We start from the raw sequence: 19,158 nt of genomic DNA on the forward strand, positions 1-19,158 counted from the left end.
CTAAATAGATACGGATGTATAGGGGAAGAATAGCAGGTACTAGAGTGAAGGAGCGGTGTTTCATTTTGCCTGTTGTTAATAAGGAATTAAAACAGCCCTGTGAAATGTACTATCTCCATATTATAGATTAAATAATAGCATATAATTTAGATCCAAAGTCACCCAGCTACTCACACTTTTTCTTTCTGTCCCTCCTCTCCAAGTTGCTAGAAATCACCAGTTCTGAGTCCAGGTGATGCCAGGACCTTATTTCACCCACGCAGCATGAGCTTGTCAATTCTGGCAGTAACAGTGTAGGAGGCTGTGCAGTTAGTTGGCGGGTATGGGCTCTACAGCCAGCAGGTTCCTTTCCTGTCTTTTCTCAACAGTGAGACTGGGACCATGGCAAGGCACTCAGTCTTCTTGAGGCTCTGTTTTCTATGGTTTAGATGATACAATAAGGTTTTTTTTCTTTTACAAGTAATCAGAAAGAGATATCTTACCTAAAATTATAGCATTTACTTGTATTTCATTTATTAATTTACATTATCAATTGTTAATTATGCTTAGTATCCATGAGCGAGTAAGTCAGTGAGCTTCGTTAGAATACAGTGAGCAGGCTTAGAAGTGTACCTGCCCGTAGGGCAGCCCCTCATGCAGGCAGGATGAGGTGGGGCACCGTTGTACATGGATGTACTTTTTTGCCTTTTACAGGCATAGTAAAATGAGTGGTCTTTAATGACCTCCCAGGAAATGGAGGGAAGCTACCACAACACAAGGCAGGCGGGAAGGCACACTGGGTGTGGTTCGTGTTTCAGTTGGCTACTTGTGTAAAAATGTTCCGGAATTTTCAGTTTTCCACTGGCACCCAAGGAGCTAGAGTCAGTCTTATTTCCTAGAAGAGCAGCCATAGACAGTGGGAAATAGTGTACTTAGAAGTGCATATTACAGAGTTTCCAAACTAAGTAACAAGTGTTGCAACACTTGTGGTAAGTGAAAGAAATCAGGTAATGCTAAAGTAAAACAAATTGCTTGCAGCTTTAAAAAATTGCCTTTATTCAGAATCATGTTTTTTAAAAAAAAATTTTACCATTATGAAAGTTTAAAAAAATATAGCACTCGGTGCAATGAAATACTACATTTAATTATTCAAACACTTAAGGCAGGTTTCTCCCAGTTTACATGTGAGAATTAGCATGATCCAAATTCTAATATCCATTTCTCATATCTTTCAATGTCTGCAGCAGATACTGACTTAGAAACCTTTTTTAAAGCTATTTCAAAGTCCTCCATAGTTGTGGGCATGTGCATTTCTTCTCTTGAAAGATTTCGGATTTCTTCTGGGGTCAAACCTTCAATACGCCTTCTCATTGCCATCAAGGATGCATCCCTAGGTTTTAAATTAAAAACAAAGTGATATTTTGATTGAGTGTGAAAGTCTGTCAGCTAGAAAGTTATATATTCCCTACATGTGTAGGAAAAGCTAACTGACCCAGTTAGGTGGTTTCTTCTTTCCCCTCTGTACTTAGTGCTTTTTTTTTCTTAAGGAGAAACTTCTAATTTAAGTACCTCTTTCCTTTCACCAATTTTATTCTTTTTAGCAGCCCCCATTTATGCAAAGGGATGGCAACATGTGGCTGCTTTATACAGTCCACACTACCACTAATCCGTGCGCTAGCCCTACCTGACAGACTTGCTTTAGAGGAGGAAGCTAATGTAATCAAGTACCTTACTAAAGCAACTGCGCTAATACTTAGATTAGGACAAAATTTATGACTTGGCTGGCCTGGAGGGAGACTTGTCCCTTTTACTGCTATTGCCACCACCTATAGAACACGTTCACTGAAAACAAGACTACTCTGGGGATGCCACATCAACTATTTTACAGTTACGTTTCCGACATGGCAGTGTACTCAACGACTGCACCAACATTAACTGTTCTAATCCACGTAATTACAGATTTTCTACCTTACACCCATTGTTCTAACATTAGCTTCTTGAATTTGTAGTTTTCAAGTGAACTGCAGACTCCACTGACATGTAAGATACCCCAGTATCTTACCAGCACCTGCTAACACGAAATACCAGAACTTGTGTCTTTGACTGTAGACTATAAAGTGTGTCATTATTCTTTATCTTAACTTGACATAAAAACTTCATAATACAAGTTTAGACCCACGAAAACCTATGCTTCCAAAATAATTCATACCTGCATACGTTGGTAATGTCCGCACCTGAGTAACCTTCCATGTTTTCTGCTATACGTGCAAGGTCAACATCATCAGCCAGTTCCAGCTCACGTAGACTTATTCGTAATAGCTCCTCCCTGCCTTTTGCTAATGGTAGAAACAAATTTTAAAATGTTAGATTTCAACATAAACACAGTGTATTACTTTTTCTCAAGTCCACTTTGTGTGACAAGTTGTTTAACAAGTCTCAGAGTTCATCTGCTTAAAAACTTAAGAGCTGCTCCTCACTGAATTTGAAATTTCCTAGTATCAAGATTTCAGGCTCTCGATATACCCAAGCCAGTTAATATAAGGAAAAACATCCCACATTTGTCTCTTTAAGGAAAGTTAATACCAAAATTTAAAATTTCTAAGAAAAATGACTGAAGTGTTAACGTGAGCTTTCTGACAAGATTCACATGAAGATACCTGATGGTAACGGAATATAGATTCTTTTTTCAAGACGTCGTCTTAAAGCCTCATCAATATCCCAGGGAAAATTAGTTGCTGCCAGAACCATAACCATTTTGGAAGGGTCATCATTTTCAGAAGCACCTCCAACACCTAAAAGGGTAAGGAGAGAGAAAAATACTAAGATACACTAAAGCTCAACTACTTAATGATCATCAAATGTTTAGCACATTACAAGGTAGTATAATCATGAAGCCTCCTTAAAACTTCTAAAACTAGTACATATGTAAACTTTGGTCCAAGAAAAATGAGTTCTTGTAGTATGCAAAAAATATGACTCAAAATAGATTTAAAAGACCAGCTCATTTTCAAAAGCACACATATCCCTCTCTAAGGCCAATTTATCTGCATTTATTTCAACCGCATGGCTAAAAATAGATCAGTGTATATGCCAAAGGGTGCCCTGTGGTAGCCCTTATTTCTGGCATGACTCCACTGTCAGTGCACCCAGTGTGATGACGTTAAACTCCAGGACCCACCCGCCAGCCCCTCTAGTCACTGGAAGCTGTGTGGGTTAGCACCACACTTGGTCAGTTCATGCATATACACATGCCTACCATCCATTTGAACCAGCAGCTCGGCTTTCACCCTCCTGCTTGCCTCGTGCTCTTCAGAAGTCCCTCTGCGACTACAAATGGAATCAATCTCATCAATAAATATGGTGGCTGGAGAATAAAATCGAGCCTAAAGAAAGAAACCATGCAACACCACGTTTTTATTTCATTTAAAAGTAACCTACAGCTTAGCAACCAGAAGACAGCTGAGGAGTCTGCCACACTGTGCACCTCTCCCTCTTGTCCTGGATGGAGGGGAGAGGACAGGACTGGAACAGCTAAAAGACAGTTTCTAGTAACACTGACTGACCCTAAAACATCACATGGCATTTTTTTTGGCCTTTAAATACTACAATGATACATATTTGCTTATGAGTGATATAAATACAGGATTATCCTGTGTACTACAAAAATATGAATAAACTGATGGGAAGACATTTAGATACTGGTTAAGTGTTCTGAAGTTCTAGAAGAAAATTTTGGTTAAATGAAACCATTATCTTAAATAAAATTACATAGATTCCCTCTAAGAAATTCTAATTGCCATTGTTCATATGACAAGTACTTTTAAAAATCCTCTTAAGTTGTCAACTAGAAGAGTGAGTTTATACTGCCCAAGTTTTTTTTTTTAAATAAAATTCACATACAATTTACCATTTAAACCACTTTAAGTTGTACAATTTAGTATATTCACAATGTTATGCAACCATCACCACTATCAAATTCCAGAATATTTTCATTGCCCCAAAAAGCCCGTATTTCCCTTCCCCTAACTCCTGGCAATCACTAATTTGCTTTCTGTCTCTACACTATGGATTTGCCTATTCTGGACATTTTGAATAAATGGGATCATACAAGATGTAGCCTTTTGTGTCTGGCTTCTTTCACTTAGCATAGTGTTTTCAATGTTCATCTACACTGTAGCATGTACAGTACTTCATTCCATTTTATAGCTGAATAACATCTCCCAAGTTTATTTTTATACCTTAAATTTCTTCTTCAAACCAAAGAAAGGGAAAGAACTGATCCCCATCCATTAAATAGAGTAGGCCAAGTATTAATCTAGTAAATAGCTGTGTAAGACTTAACAGTATCACCTTTCTGTTGAGTCTGAAGAAGCAATTTATTACAGTAACTAAAGAAGTTTAATCATTTTTTAAATGAAATATCCAAACTTAAAGAATCACTGCACAAGAAAATTAGAACCTAAGTGATGACAGATATTTCTCAAAACAGAGCTTGAGTGAACAAACAGCAAGTTAAAGGCTTTTCTAAAAATAGAAGTCCACAATGGCAAGTGAGCATTACAGACTTGAGCATGCAATTGTACTAAGTCTGCCAATTCTTTTGGGACATGAGGTTATAGTCCAATATCCTTTACGAGGCATCAGCTGTTGAAAGCACTGTGCCTCCAAAGTGTGGCTTTAGTTTTAGTATGTTCACTTGGAAAATCATAATATTTAAATCTCTTTTCTAATTGAAAATCTGAATCCTAAATCATCTCTACCCTCCAAAGGGATAATTTCATTTTTAATAAAGCACCCTTACTTGGGTTTTAGGTACCATGTAGAAAAGTTTTTGTACTTTTCAAGAAAGAGGAAAAGAAAAAAAAAAAATTTTCAGTTGAAATTCTAGCTAGAAACCATCTATCTACATTGACAAAAATTAAATTTCAATCTATTGCCACACCACGTAAAAGCTACTAGACTGGTTCTTCCTAAATTCTGAGGGTGTGTGGAATAACCTGCCCTGACTTAGAGCAGAGGCTGTGTGGCACACCATCGGCTTCAGATGACCTGGGAGAGTACCATAGAGAGATGTGGACTGGACACCAATTGCTTTGCCACCTTCTGGTAAGAGAAGCTCTCTTTTTCATTCATAAATCATCCCTTTTCATTCTTATTCCACTAAAGATGCTAAATCAGAATTCCAGGGGCCACTCAAGTCACTAATTCTCTCACCAAAATGATGGGGTCAAGCATGGGCACATGACTCAAATAGGCCAAACATTAATCCCTGGAACTTTGCTGGAACTGGGCAATGAGGGCTAGTTTCTCTGGGATCACCATAAAGGTACTAAAAAGAAGGCGTAAGCCTCTGGTGGCTATCTTAGCCACCACACAGACCTGCCTATAACAGAGCTAAACAGCCACAAGTCAGAGACATTTCTGAGGACATCTGAATTGCAGGATCCTGTTAGGCCTAAAAATCTAAAACGTAACTTCTGAAAATTCCCAGTTACCTGACCCAATAGATTATTCTTTTTGTTTAAACTCATTTGATTAGGTTTCTGACGCTTGGAAGTTCTTGACAATACAACAAAAATTATACAGTTAAATCTAGTTTTTGTATACGTTTGTTAGCATGTCATATAAAAATCCTAGACATTTTAAAATAATATTTAAGTGGCCTTATTTAATTTGCTCACTTTGAGAGTTTCTGGGGGGTGGAAGGTGGGTACTCAAAGGAAATCGCCTACAGAGCAGTCAAAACAAAGATATAAAAAGTAGTACAGTTTAACTCCTTAAGATAGTCTATGATCAAGAATATCGAGCTGGTTTCAAATATGAACGCTAACCGAAAGCCACAGAGGCAGAAGCTCCATGCTGCAGGTGCTGGTTTCTGATAGAGCCACTGCTCAATGCACAATCAAAGCAGCAAACTCAGATAAACAGGGACTGACTTAACGATGGTAACACCAGGGAAGCCAGTGAAAAATAGCTGTTGGAGAGGGCTTCATAAACCTCACTATACAAAATAATGCAAATTAGCACTCTGTCAGAGGCTTCCCCCTATAGAAGAAAATGGTCAGTTTTCTTGAATATATACCCTACATTAGAAAACATATAATTCATAAAAAGCAACAGCTAATATCTATGACACCTTATATATTAGGCTCTGTATTAAGCCATTTACCTATATTAGCTTGTCTCACCCACTGAACATTACAGGGGTAGGTCCTATATTACTGGCTTGTTCTTACAGATAAATCAGCTGAGGAGCAGTAAAGGAATGTGCCCCATTAGCCAGCCAGGAAAGTGACAGTGGCGGGGTCTGAACCCATGCCACCTGACTAATGACCCCCACGCTTAGCCATTCACTCTCTTCAGCTTACATTTTTTAAAGGCCTGGTTATTCTGGAACACTAGCAATATAATTTTTCCCCCCCAGAAGCTAAGGGAAAACTAATTTTTCAAAATGATCTCAGAGGTTCATTAGAGTCCTACTGTGGTCTAGGCAGCCCGCCTAATGAATTTTCAAAGTTGAAGGAGAAATAAAACAGGAATTGAAACCAGAAGAAGCCTATGTAAGAAAATAAACCACCTGAAGTTGTGAGGATATCTGCTTGCCTGTTTCGTTTTACTCCAAGCCTAGGAAGGAAGGTCTGGTGTAATATTAGCATGGTCCAGGTTCCTCCACACTAAGAGTAAGAACGCAAGTCTTCGTCACTGTACAAATAAGCCTGTGTCCTCACTCTTATAATTACACTATTTCTTAAATGAGGCATTACTAAAATAATCAGTAAAACTTAGCAAAGTCTACTGAACTCAACCCAAATACTCTACCAGAACTTGTTAAATTACATTTCTCCTACTGATACTCAGATTAGCGGGAATGGAAGAACACAAAAGAAACTCAAAATAGGAGCAAAGAACTTAAGCCGAAGCCTGGGTCATTAAACTCGGGGTATTTGGTATAGCTCATAGACTGAGGCGATCTAAGTTCCACAACTACTTATGATTTTCACTCTTCTGCATTATTGTTATCATACTGCATTTACCATATTATAACTAAGCCTACTAGTTTTATAAACATAATTTCAAATTCCTATTGCAGATTAGTAAGGCAGATCCCAAAATGTGAGCATGCCCAAGCTAACAGAGATGGCTTTTCCTCCAGAGGAAAGGGGACAGAGAGCAGCTCCGGTTATTAGTAAAGGATTCTAGCTTCAAGGGCACAGGAGTCGTGTTCTGGGCACGACTCCCTTCTGCATAGCTAGTCTACACACTGGAGACAGTTACAACTCACTTTCTCCCCTTTTAGAGGGCAAAGAATCAGAGCTATCTCAAACACTCACCATTTCGAACAGAAGACGAACAAGCTTCTCAGACTCTCCTCTGTATTTAGAAGTGAGCGTTGACGAAGAGACATTGAAGAATGTTGTCTTGCATTCTGTAGCTACTGCTTTAGCAAGGAGGGTCTTTCCCGTGCCAGGTGGGCCAACCATCAACACTCCCTGTTGGGAATATAACAGCATAAATGAAGGATTTATCTGCCATTGTCTAAATCACAAGAATTCCCTTACTAAGGATCCATTTTCAACCAACTTACATATAATATTAAGACAAAAGACAAATAGAAAGGTAAACAGAAGTATACTTTATCATAAATTTACCTTGTCCATTACAAAAGTATAACATTATTAAAAATCTGTAACTCAGCAATGAGAAAAAATATAATCAATATTATAATACGGATATTACAATATCATACCCTAACACAGATATTGTTAGTATCTGGATATATTTTCTGCTGTCTTTTTGCTCAAATAAATTAGTTTTGTTTTTTTACATATCTGTACTCAAAGAATGTCTATAATTTTGTATTTTGCCTATCCCTTAAAGACTTAAAATTAATAAGTGCTTAACTATTAGCACATTTTCCAAATCCAAGAAAGTTTTTTTGACAGTCTCTTTTCAGATCGACCCATAACTTTAAAAAGCTCTCATTAGCCCAGCTGGGCGTGGCTCAGCGGTTGAGCATCAACCTAGGATCCAGGAGATCGCGGTTCAATTCCCAGTCAGGGCACATGCCCAGGTTGTGGGTTCAATCCCGCCGGGGGCGTGCAGGAGGCAGCCGATCAATGAAGACTCTCTCACCATTGGTGTTTCTATCTCTCCCTCTCCCTTCCTCTCTCTGAAATCAATAAAGATATATTTAAAAAAAAGAAAAAAGTCCTCATTATAGATATGTCTCATTTCTTAAGAAAAATATCTGCATTAGATGCAAGTAAGTTTTAATTTCTTAAGAACAGGATCCAAGTTTGCAACATGACACATAAAATGGAGTGTTTTTGCATTGGGCAACTTGTTCACATTTGCGAATACAAGCTCATTCTAAATCTGCTACGTGTCTAACTTTCCACAATCATACTGTACTTATTTATTATTCTGGGAACCTTGAAATAGCTTTTGGTCTACTCAAAATTCTGAATAACACAACATACAGTTTTTAATTTAAATTTTCTTTACCTACTCTACTACTATCTCCCCTCACTTCACCTAATACAGATAAATATTGGCTTTTATAGCAATGTACTGGCCACCACTTTGACAATGCCATAACAGTAATAAACTTACTTTCCATGGTCTCCTGATGCCCTTAAAGAATTCTGGCATCCACATTGGTAACACCACAGCTTCCTTAAGCAACTTTTTAGCTTCTACCAAATCAGCAATATCATCCCTAAAAAAAAAGATATTTTATCAACTACCTCTTAGAAAACCACTGGAAGCACGTGATTTGACATTGCTGACAGAATGTCAAGCCTCTCTCTTGGCACCAGTGAACTAAGATACTGCGATGCAGCCAGACAACCAGTACCTAGAAAGAGCACAATCTGTACTTTCCGTTTTTGTCAGTGATGATTCTCAGCTTGGCAAATGAGAACACAGGTCTACAGGCCCACTCGAGTATTATTTTAAATTCCTGCTCTCATCAATGACGCTCATTCCATAAACTCCATGATTTAGAAACGATAAGCCCACTGACAAACCCATAAAGAATAAAAAGGGCATAAAGCAGAGACGGGCTGCAAAGCTGCTGCTTCACCTCAACCCTGCAAGAGGCAGACACCAAGGTTAAAGGGTATCAGAGAGACTGCTATGAAGCCATCTCCAAGCACAAGATTACTACCACCACCACTATCGCACACATGGTAATTTTAATGAAAATAGATGGTCACTGCATAAACAGCAAATGCCAAAAATATTTTTAAAATATCCCCAAAACCATACCTAAAAATAATATAATCAGGTTTTAACAATATATATAACAGAACGTACTTAACTTCATGAAAAAGGGAGCTTTTGTAACTCACTGTGATAAATTACAGTTCTTTGATTAGATATAATATTAATAAAGTCGAAAACCACTGCTCTAAATAATAGGAAATAAAAACAGCATGTACTAGACAAGCATACAGGTAACAAGCAATGCGCATGCAAAAGCATCACTGCCATTTCACCACTAGAGGATGTCCCAAAAGAAGATGACATTTCTGGGATCTTATTCCCATTTTGTATTAAGATTTTTTATTTAATAAAAAATTAATTTATTATTTATTTTATTAAATTAAAAAGTCTCAGACAAAACACTGGTACAGCCTGAAGTGGAGTTTTTCATTATACATCACACTCCCATGGTACGGACTCTGGTTCTATCCCTGAGGACTGATCTTCAGTGCATGCCCACACCTGCTCCATTTTCTATCCCAAAAAGCATCCACAGAACCCAATTATTTTAACTTACCATCGAACGTTGGGATTCTGAGAAATTATATCTCTTTCCAAAGCTTCTACTAAGTCCTTATCATACCCAGTGCTATCAAATTTATTGGTCTCTGGTTCTGGAACTGCGCCAGGTGATTTGTTCTACATCAAGAGGAAAAAAAATAAGTGTTTTTGATTGACTCAATAATTATATTTTGGCCCGACCAGGCACAGCTCAGCGGTTGAGCTTCGACCTAGGATCCAGGCGATCAGGGTTCGATTCCCGGTCAGGGCACATGCCCGCGGGTTGTGGGCTCGATCAATGACTCTCTCATTATTGATGCTTCTCTCTCTCTCCCTCTCCTTTCCTCTCTCTGAAATCAATAAAGATATATTAAAATGAAATAAAATTAAATTTAATTTAAAAAAAATAATAAAAATGATATTTTGTTTCTGTGAGTCAGAAACAAAGACTGGACTCAAGTGATATTTTTTCAAAAGCTAGTATAATAGTACAAGTAATAAGGGCAGAATCAAAGACTAGAAGTTATCCTTTTACATTTACATCAGAATTTCATACTCAATTATTATTTTTATATAAAAAGTATGGTAACGGTGTTAAAAATAAAAATACTATGCACATGAACTGATGATAAGGTTAAAGACAGATGGATTATTCAGCTAAGACTCTGGCTCAACCTTTAACCACGTACTCAGTCCTTATCAATGCTCCTAAAACATCCCTTCTCACTGTTCCCACCTGCCTCCAAGAGGCATCTCAGTCCTTAGGTGAGATTCCCTCCCGTCCTGTGATGAAGTCATCAGGCACACAGATCCCAAATATATACTAAAGTATTCCAGGGCACGATGGCAAACTCACAGGGCACTGAGAAATATTTTTAAAAAGTTTAAAACTTGTTGACAGTATTACAGATGTCCCCATTTGATATTTAAAAGTTTTGAGGAAAGCACGGCAACATCTGCTGAACAATGGATGAACTACCAGCTCGAAGCAGTTCAGTTTCTACATAAACACTGCTACATTCCTTTCAGAAATGCCATGTTTTGGAAAGCTAGGTTTTTGGCCGTTGCTGTGATGAAAGCTATAATGTCGAAGAGGAACACAAGTAGCGTGTCCACTCTGACTCCAGGGTGTGAGAAGCGCTACAGTGTCCAATAGGTGTTGATAGGACATACACAAAGTTCTCTGTACCTAACTTCTTCATAAATGAGTAAGAATTCTTTTCCTAGAAGTGCTGTGAAAAAATTACTGAGACACTTACAAAGTTTATGAGCTATGGAAATCTATGAAACTCTGCATTAGTGTAAATAATCACTTACTCGATCTTTCACTAGGATCACTGTTCCATCTACGTAACATTTTTTTTGCCCATAATGTGATGATCTGTCAACAGTGCTGTCTACAGTCAGTATTAATGTCTAGACTTAACCAATATTTATGATATTCAAAGTCTTACACTGGATGAGCAAACAAGCATCTGTCTCACAATTTACAGACTACTCAGTATCCAAGACTAACATAAAAGATACAAGGAAGGCATTGTTTAACATTTAAAGAGGAGGTTATCTTTTCCTCTAAGTATTTATGAAGTTGTTATTCATTCAGAGATATCTATGAAGAATCTGTTCTGTGCTAGCAGCTGTGGGGTAGAAAGAAGACACTGTCCCTGGCTATGGAAATGTACACTGTAAGCCCAGGAAGACACACATGGAAGGCACTTTCTAGTTCTCGCTTTCCTTTCCCCCACAGAACACAGGGTTGAGGGAATGTCTGCAGACAAAGAAAAACAAATGTAAGTGAGGCAGAAAGGAGAAAAGATTCTATAACAGGTCAGGAAAAGAGAAGTTATGGAACTTCAAATGTTGACATTTTTAGTATGGAATTAGCTGAACTAGTACAATTTCCTTTAATGCAATAACTTGCTCTAAGTAAAAATACTAACAGCTACCAGGAGGTAAAAGAAAGCAGCAGAGAGGTTAAAAAAATTTAGACTTCTTTTTGATGCGCAAAATGAAGTCGAACATGGACAATTAATCAGGACATAAGTCCCTGGGTTTAAAACTAGTTATTTTAAAAGCCAGCAAAATTATATACACAAAATCCAAATCCACTGTCTCAATTAAAAGAGTTAAAAATCTGGCTTGTTTCTGAGCTGTATCCTTTGTAATATACCAGTAATCTAGTACGTAAACTGTTTTCCTGAGTTCTGTGAGCCACTCTAGCGACTTCCGGGCCCAAGGAGAGAGCTGCCACAGTCTGGCACTTTTAATGACTAAAAATGATCAAAATATGTATGGTCTTCATTTTTAAAGTTAATAAATAACTTCTTCATTTATGAAAACCAGTACCATTTACCTTTTCCTCTCTTCCTTTATTCTGTTCTTTCTTTTCCCGACAACGAACAGCTTTTCCCCTGTCATTGTGAAGACTGTGTGCAGATGGACGGTGAACTCTGACAGTTGTACTTGGACGGTTACTGTGTGGTTTAGGGTCACTGTTTTGAGAAGATTGGCGTTTTCTAGGACCTGGTGAGGGTCTAATCAAACACGACATCATTAAAATCATAATCAACCCCTGGAGTTGGTCCAAATATAGATGAACACAAATAGTGTATAACAGTCTATGAACTAAAGAAGCCAAGGCAATAACTGAACACAAGATAGGAGTGAATAACTTTTTTCCCCCCCAAAAGGCATGTTTCTTAACAGGTCTCCACTTACCTTCGTTCAACAGGTACAGGCAAGGACCAGACTTCTCCCTCAGAAGCTGGAAGCTCATGCTGTGCAGCTTTCAATGGAGTGCTGTCTAATTTAAAGCTCTCTAATGTTTTCATGATATCCTTAACATGTTTAGCTTCCACATTTATTTCCTGCCACACCTGGTTTCAAACGAGAATACAGCTCTTTAATTTTTTATAACTACTAAGTCACTGCTAAAATTAAACTAGGGCAATGTATTAAAGATGTTAGAAACCTCCATTTTGCCCTGGCTGGTGTGGCTCAGCTAGCTGGAGCATCGTTCAGCACACCAGAAGGTAGTGGGTTCAATTCCCTGTCAGGGGCACATACCCAGGTTGCAGGTTCAACACCTGGTAGGGGCGCATGCAGAGGTGGCCAATCCACGTTTCTGTCTCATATCCATGTTTCTGTTTCTCTCTCTTTCCTGCCCTTCCTCTCTCTAAATATCAATTTTTTAAAAAAGAAACCTCCATTCTGACATCAGATACCCAGTAAGTCACACCAAGATACTCTTGAAATTTTAATAATGGTTCATTAATTCTTTGCTTTCAATTGCAAAATTAATTCTGATAAAAGGAATTAAATATTCTGGCTAATTAAGCCATGTTACTGACTTGTGGTTCTCATTCAAACTGCATAAGAAATCAAAAAGTTAGCTGTAACTTTAAGTTTGATAAAAATAATACTTTTGGTAAGTTGCACTTTGATGGGTTTTTATGCTATTTGACCTTTTATTTATTTATTTATTTACTTTTCTTTTTTTTTTAAATATATCTTTACTGATTTCAGAGAGAGGAAGGGAGAGGGAGAGAGAGATAGAAACATTAATGATGAGAGAGTCATTGATCGGCTGCCTCATGCATGCCTCCGACTGGGGATGGAGCCCACAACCCGGGCATGTGCCCTGACCAGGAACTGAACTGCGATCTCCTGTATCCTAGGTTGATGCTCAACCGCTGAGCCACGCCGGGCCGGGCGTATTTGACTCTTTAAAGGCTGATTAGAATCCACTAATTTCATAACTCACTAGTTTGAAAAATATGGCTTCAGAAGATAAATGCCTCAATTCACATACAACCAAGATATTTTTAAAAGCTATCTTGACTCAAAAAATATATCTATATATATTTTGTATATGTATATGTGTGTGTGTGTGTGTGTGTGTGTGTGTGTATGGAATGTTGAAATGAAGTTGGTAATGTTTTATCTTAAAACTAAATAACTTAAGTATCTTTAATAAAAGCTTAGACTTTTAAAGTAAAAGTCTCTGGCCTAAGAACAAAAGGTCTTAAAAGTCTTTCAGTGACAAACAAGATTCCTTATGAAATGAAATATTTTCTCCTTCTGGAAATGTCAGGGATATGCAGAGGCAGATTTAGGAAAAGAGGTTACATTAAAAAAGGTAGGATTTTTCTCTCTTAAAATTAAGGACAAATATAAAATACTATCCAAAAAGCAGTTCAGTAGAATCTGAGGGATAATATTCTACCTAGACCAGTTCAAAAAGACAATTTCTGTAACATTTCTTTCCTCTGTGACATAGCTGAATCTTGTTATAAATGCCACCTTCAACAGGACCTTTAAGTTCTACAGTTTCCACCTATAAATTTCTATTGGTCTTCAGTCACTAAAGTTCCCCAAATGGAATTCAAATATGGTCTGCTTTATAATGTACTATAGAAAATATGGTACCTATGAGACTCAGGTGTCATCTGCAGTTTTGAAAATGGCTTAATAATGTCAACTCTAATTTTACAAGATAAAAATGTGATCTAGAAAAAAATTTGAAAACCATCACTTTATTATTTATTTATTTATTTTTAAATATGTTTTTATTGATTTCAGAGAGACGAAGGAAGAGGGAGGGAGGGAGAGAGAGATAGAAACATCGACGATGAGAGTAATTGATCGGCTGCCTCCTGCATGCCCCTGACTAGGGATCAAGCCCACAACCTGGGCATGTGCCCTGACTGGAACTGAACCGCGATCTCCTGGTTCATAGGTTGAAACTCAACCGTTAGAATAATTAAAAAGAACTTATAATACTGATGATGGTAAATACAGACTAATACTAATATAATAAATCAAGTTTTAAGTAACACTAAAATCAAATCCATGTAATAAATGATACACTCAATGTGTTACTGCAAAAAGCACTGATAATCTATTGAAATTTCCTGAGTACTTAAACTATTTAAAAAGTACGCAGATCATGTTTCTCACCTGTTGCCACTTCTGCTGGAGGTACGTATCTTTGACTGAGTACAGATATTTGTTCATTTGGTCAAGAACTCCCTGATAATAGACCATTGCGGAGTCATAGTTTCCCAGCAATGCATATTCACGAGCCAATTTTACATTCTCACTGATCATAAGAAGACTCATGTTCAATTGTAAGCTAAGAAAAAGAAAGAAACATTTCATATTATATGTCTCCTAAAAATAAGTATTACAGAGTTTTTTAAAAGTATACTTTCTAGGGCTCCCTCCAGAAACTAACAAGACTGGGCATCTGAGATCCAAAAGAAAAAGAAAAAAAACCCATGATCTAAATAAAAACTCTCTGGAGTCACTTTTGTAATATTCTATCTTAATAAAACCTCCATGACCAGGGACATGGCTCTCTGTTACTTACTAATATATCTATAGCACCCAGAACACTGCTTGGCACACAGCGGATACTCAATCTTTAAATGAATGAACAGTGCCAAGTTTTTGTCTTAACTATTAAGATTTCTTGCCTTTGTCCGGTTCCTTATTCTCAGCACTCACATTCCTTGATCCTCAACTCACCCCAGAGCTGGGACTGCCTCTGCCCTGAAACTACATGCCCTACAGTGACACCTAGTCTGGGCAAGTGTTAGAAGAGGGCAGCTGGGGCCAGCTGGATGGCATACAGTAGATGTGGATAAGCCTGGATACCAGGCATCTCGTGTCTTTTCTCTCTTCCTCTCTATCCCTAGACTTCCTCCTGATCTTTCTTCCCCTTTTCCCACTTTAAAAAAAAAAAAAATCTAAATTGTTACTTATATATGAGCGGTCTTCTTTTTTTTTTTTTGAGGGCCAGGATTCAATAGCCTAAATTAAGGCACCAAAGTCATTCCAGGCCTTCTTTGAAGGCACTCTGTGTTATGAATACTTCTTTCTAGTCAGATAAAATTCCTTAGGAGCCAATGAATTGGCTCTTTCTAACAAACAAAAATGTAAAGTCAATCCAAGGCCACATTAACAAATGACGTGAACAATTCTTAGTTATCAAAGAAACAACATGTTTACTGAAAATATTATCAAAATACCCTTAGTTGATTAAATGTTAGACAAAAATAATTTTTCCCATTCCTTTAGTAGTCTCTAAGCCAAAGACATGGTTCTTCTTAAATGAATGTCAGCACTGTAAACTTGTGCAATTCTCCAGCTTTCAAGAATATAGCCTTATCATTGCTAAAATTACACTGCAGGACGGAACTGGGTCTACCCAGCACAGTATCTGGCAATATGTAAAGAAATGAATATATTTCAAGAAAAGCCTATAGACCAAATTTTAACCACCATGAACTGTAAACACTACCAACTGGTTCAATTAACAAAACATTTATAAAAGTGACACTGTCCAAAGATTTAGGCTCTTGATTTACACAGGTTATTAAAGAGAACAATAACCTTAAGTGGTGATGCCTGCTTGGTCTCACAGAAAACTTTCCCTTCACGTAATTCTATTAGAACCACCCTTTTGCTTACATGGCTTGAATATTTATGATTTAGCTAATGACTAAATTCATTATTTTTTAAAACTAAGTAAGATGCAGCATGAAATTTTAAGTAACAAATTTTTAAAAATTAAACACTAAAAACTCAATATTACTGCAAAATTTCTAGCAAACTTAATATGTCATGTGGTGTGGTATCTCTACAGAGACTTCAAGTGTCTTTTTCTCCCCTAGGATTAGGGAAAAGGAGTGACCAAAGACACTGAAAAAAACACACGCAACAGATCAAAATATTTGAATCCTAAGGTTCCTCTTCTCTTCTAAAAAACAAATAAAGGGCCTTCCCTATTTCACATCTAAAAAGGATACCTTACCCACTTAATTTTTAAAGAAATCTTAGAGAGAGTTCCATTTATATTGCAGTTTTTACCATAATTACATAGGTCATTTATTCAAGAAATATTTACAGAGCACCTACTGAGTTGTGAGGAATTTCACTGAAGACAAAAATAAGATGGAACGAAACCTTGAGATCCTTGTAGTTTCCTGAAAGGGATATTTTATTTATTCTAGGTGTATTTTTCTTTGCTTAGTAGCAGGAAACATGTACAGATTATTTAGCACAGGCTAAAAAATCAATCAGCATCAATGTTAAAAATATCTGCAAAACTGATGTCCTAAAATAAAAACAGATGAAGCTCAATCATGCATTTTCCTAAGGCATTTCAGTAAGGCAAGTGTGTGTAACTTCAAAAGTGACAATACAATGTTAAGCAATTTTCAGAATGTACATATCTAGGATATGACAGCAACCATAAATAATGTTAATGTACAGTCAGTCACTGATGATTATGAATAAACAATAAATGAGCAACCCATGACCAATTATAGCATGGCATCCATTTTTCTTACTCTTATAATCATATGATAAATTCTCAAGAAGACCACGAAAAAACACCAAAAAACAACCTGCTCAGAAAACCACAACATATATGGATATGTATTTAGTAAGTTTTCTTTACATTTACCCTAAACAGTGCAAAAATAAATCAGTGAACATAACAATTTCAATATAAGTTAAAGGCCATATATCAATAAACACAAGCAATATCTATTTAGCATATTATCATCACTGACCATTTTGATCTGATACATTATCTTTTTAACCAGTCAAGTAGCTAAGGAAAGAAAACAAAACATTGTTGTAAACAGAAAGTCAACAATGTTAATACAGTAAATTCTATAAGATTCTCTAATCCTGGGTATCTGTCAGAATTGTGATACCAGTTTCACAATAAGATGTAGAATCCATTGCAGACTGGATAGCATGTCTAGTACTGACTCTATATAAAAGGTAAACGTTTCTTGAATAACTAATGCCATAAGGGAACTTTATGTAGCTTTTCATAGTCTAGGGCTGTTGGAAAGTTGAAGGACACTGTCTTTTTTTAAAGGCATAATACAGGCCATAAAGGAAAACAGGGCTGCACATTGACACATTAGGCCTGTATGAACACTGCAAGAATCTTCCTTGACACCTTAGTGTTCTATCATTGTTACTATGTGGCAGAGATCTATCGCACACATTCTAAAACATTTAGGAATGATTTCAGCAGTGACTAAAGGCCTGATTTCAAGGAGGAAGACACAAATAAGTGCCTTCAAGAGAAAAGGGTGCAACACTGTGCTTTTGGAAGTTAGTAACGGATATAAAAGTGGCACTTCGCGGTTAAAAGAGAAAATTACTATAGCTTACATAAGGGTTTGAGATGATCCACTGTAAGGCACTTAGGGATCCATGCTTATCTCTAACTTCGTCACCGTATAATATACTATATGAAACAAATGTTTTGAGGGATAAATTTTCTAAAAGATACCAACTCTAAACAAAAAGGGCCATGAACTTCCAGGGCTCCGGAATAAACGAAATAAGAAATAACATCCTCAACACTATCACACCTTAACCTATTCGTTGTTTTTCCAGGGTGAGGGTTTCTGGGGCGGGAGGGTGGACGGATTCGGGAGAGGGCCGTCAAAAGAGAATAAACACGTGTTTTCTTGGCCAGAACCTTCTCTAATGACACAGGTCTAGAGACGGGAACCACAGCGTTCCCCTCAAGGCCCGGCTGGGCAGGATTCCTCAGGTAAGGGGACCGTCACCTAAGCCACAGGTGTCAACGACAACAGCCAGGACCTAAGACCTCCGCGCACGCACGGGCAGGTTCACGGCAGGATGCGCAGCGGTCTCGCACCGCAGGCCCCTAAGTCCCTCACCGACCCCGACATGGGGTTCGGGGATCCCTCCAGCACCAGGCCAGCGACCACTCACCTGCGGAGGCCGAGGCTCCTCGGAAACCGCCCACCGACAGGTGGAGGAGCAGGGTGGAGCGGGGCTCCGGGCGAGGAAGGGGGGCCCTGCCCAGCCCCAACCGCCCCGCCAGTGCTCACCGTCCCAGCAGCGCCGGGTCCAACCGCCGCCAGCCGCCAGCGAAGCTTCAGCTAACCAAGAATTTGAAGGCAAACTCGCCGGGGTCACTTCCGGTGCCAGGGATGGCCTCGGCGACCGGCGCACGCGGGGCGACGCCCCGGGAGCGAGGACGCCGAGCGGCGTGCGCGCGCCGGGGGTGGGCGTGGCCTGCGGAGGCGGGGTCGGGGCGCGCCTGCGCAGTCCGCGTCGCCTCTTGGAGGGTGGGGCGGGACCAGTCGAGAAGGTATTGATCCGAACGAGACCCGCCTCCGAGCCTCGCCGTCTTTTCCAAGCGCTTGCTCGTTCTTCTTCCCATTTGATGTTCACCCTACTCCTCAGAAATTAGGAATTCCGCGTGTCATTCTGCAGGTGCGTCATGCAATTCGTTTATGACAAATTCTGTTTTAGAACCAAATACTCAGAATTTGGCCGGGGCGCTTGTCACAACACGGATGAAATAGAGAGTGGGTCAACAAAGATACTCGGACACGCCGCTCGTGG

General features: G+C 38.4%; 1 protein-coding gene across 2 annotated transcripts; it reads right to left on the minus strand.

Annotated features, from left to right (window-relative positions):
* Positions 1 to 1,013: 1,013 nt before the first annotated feature.
* Positions 1,014 to 18,807, minus strand: KATNA1 (katanin catalytic subunit A1). Of its 2 annotated transcripts, none has more exons than XM_081141571.1 (11): positions 18,520 to 18,807; positions 14,707 to 14,881; positions 12,466 to 12,623; positions 12,101 to 12,281; positions 9,764 to 9,885; positions 8,593 to 8,698; positions 7,311 to 7,469; positions 3,236 to 3,362; positions 2,637 to 2,771; positions 2,189 to 2,315; positions 1,014 to 1,369 (listed from the first exon to the last, which is right to left on the minus strand). In XM_081141571.1, exons 2-11 carry the CDS (start codon positions 14,866 to 14,868, stop codon positions 1,171 to 1,173), a joined length of 1,476 nt encoding a protein of 491 aa, XP_080997697.1. In that variant the 5' UTR covers positions 14,869 to 14,881; positions 18,520 to 18,807; the 3' UTR covers positions 1,014 to 1,170. The 2 variants fall into 2 exon arrangements, with proteins under 2 accessions (XP_080997697.1, XP_080997696.1); XM_081141570.1 differs by having other exon boundaries at positions 18,639 to 18,796.
* Positions 18,808 to 19,158: the final 351 nt, after the last annotated feature.

The sequence above is a fragment of the Miniopterus schreibersii genome (genome assembly GCF_964146895.1).
Source record: "Miniopterus schreibersii genome assembly, chromosome: 6".
NCBI lineage: Eukaryota > Metazoa > Chordata > Mammalia > Chiroptera > Miniopteridae > Miniopterus > Miniopterus schreibersii.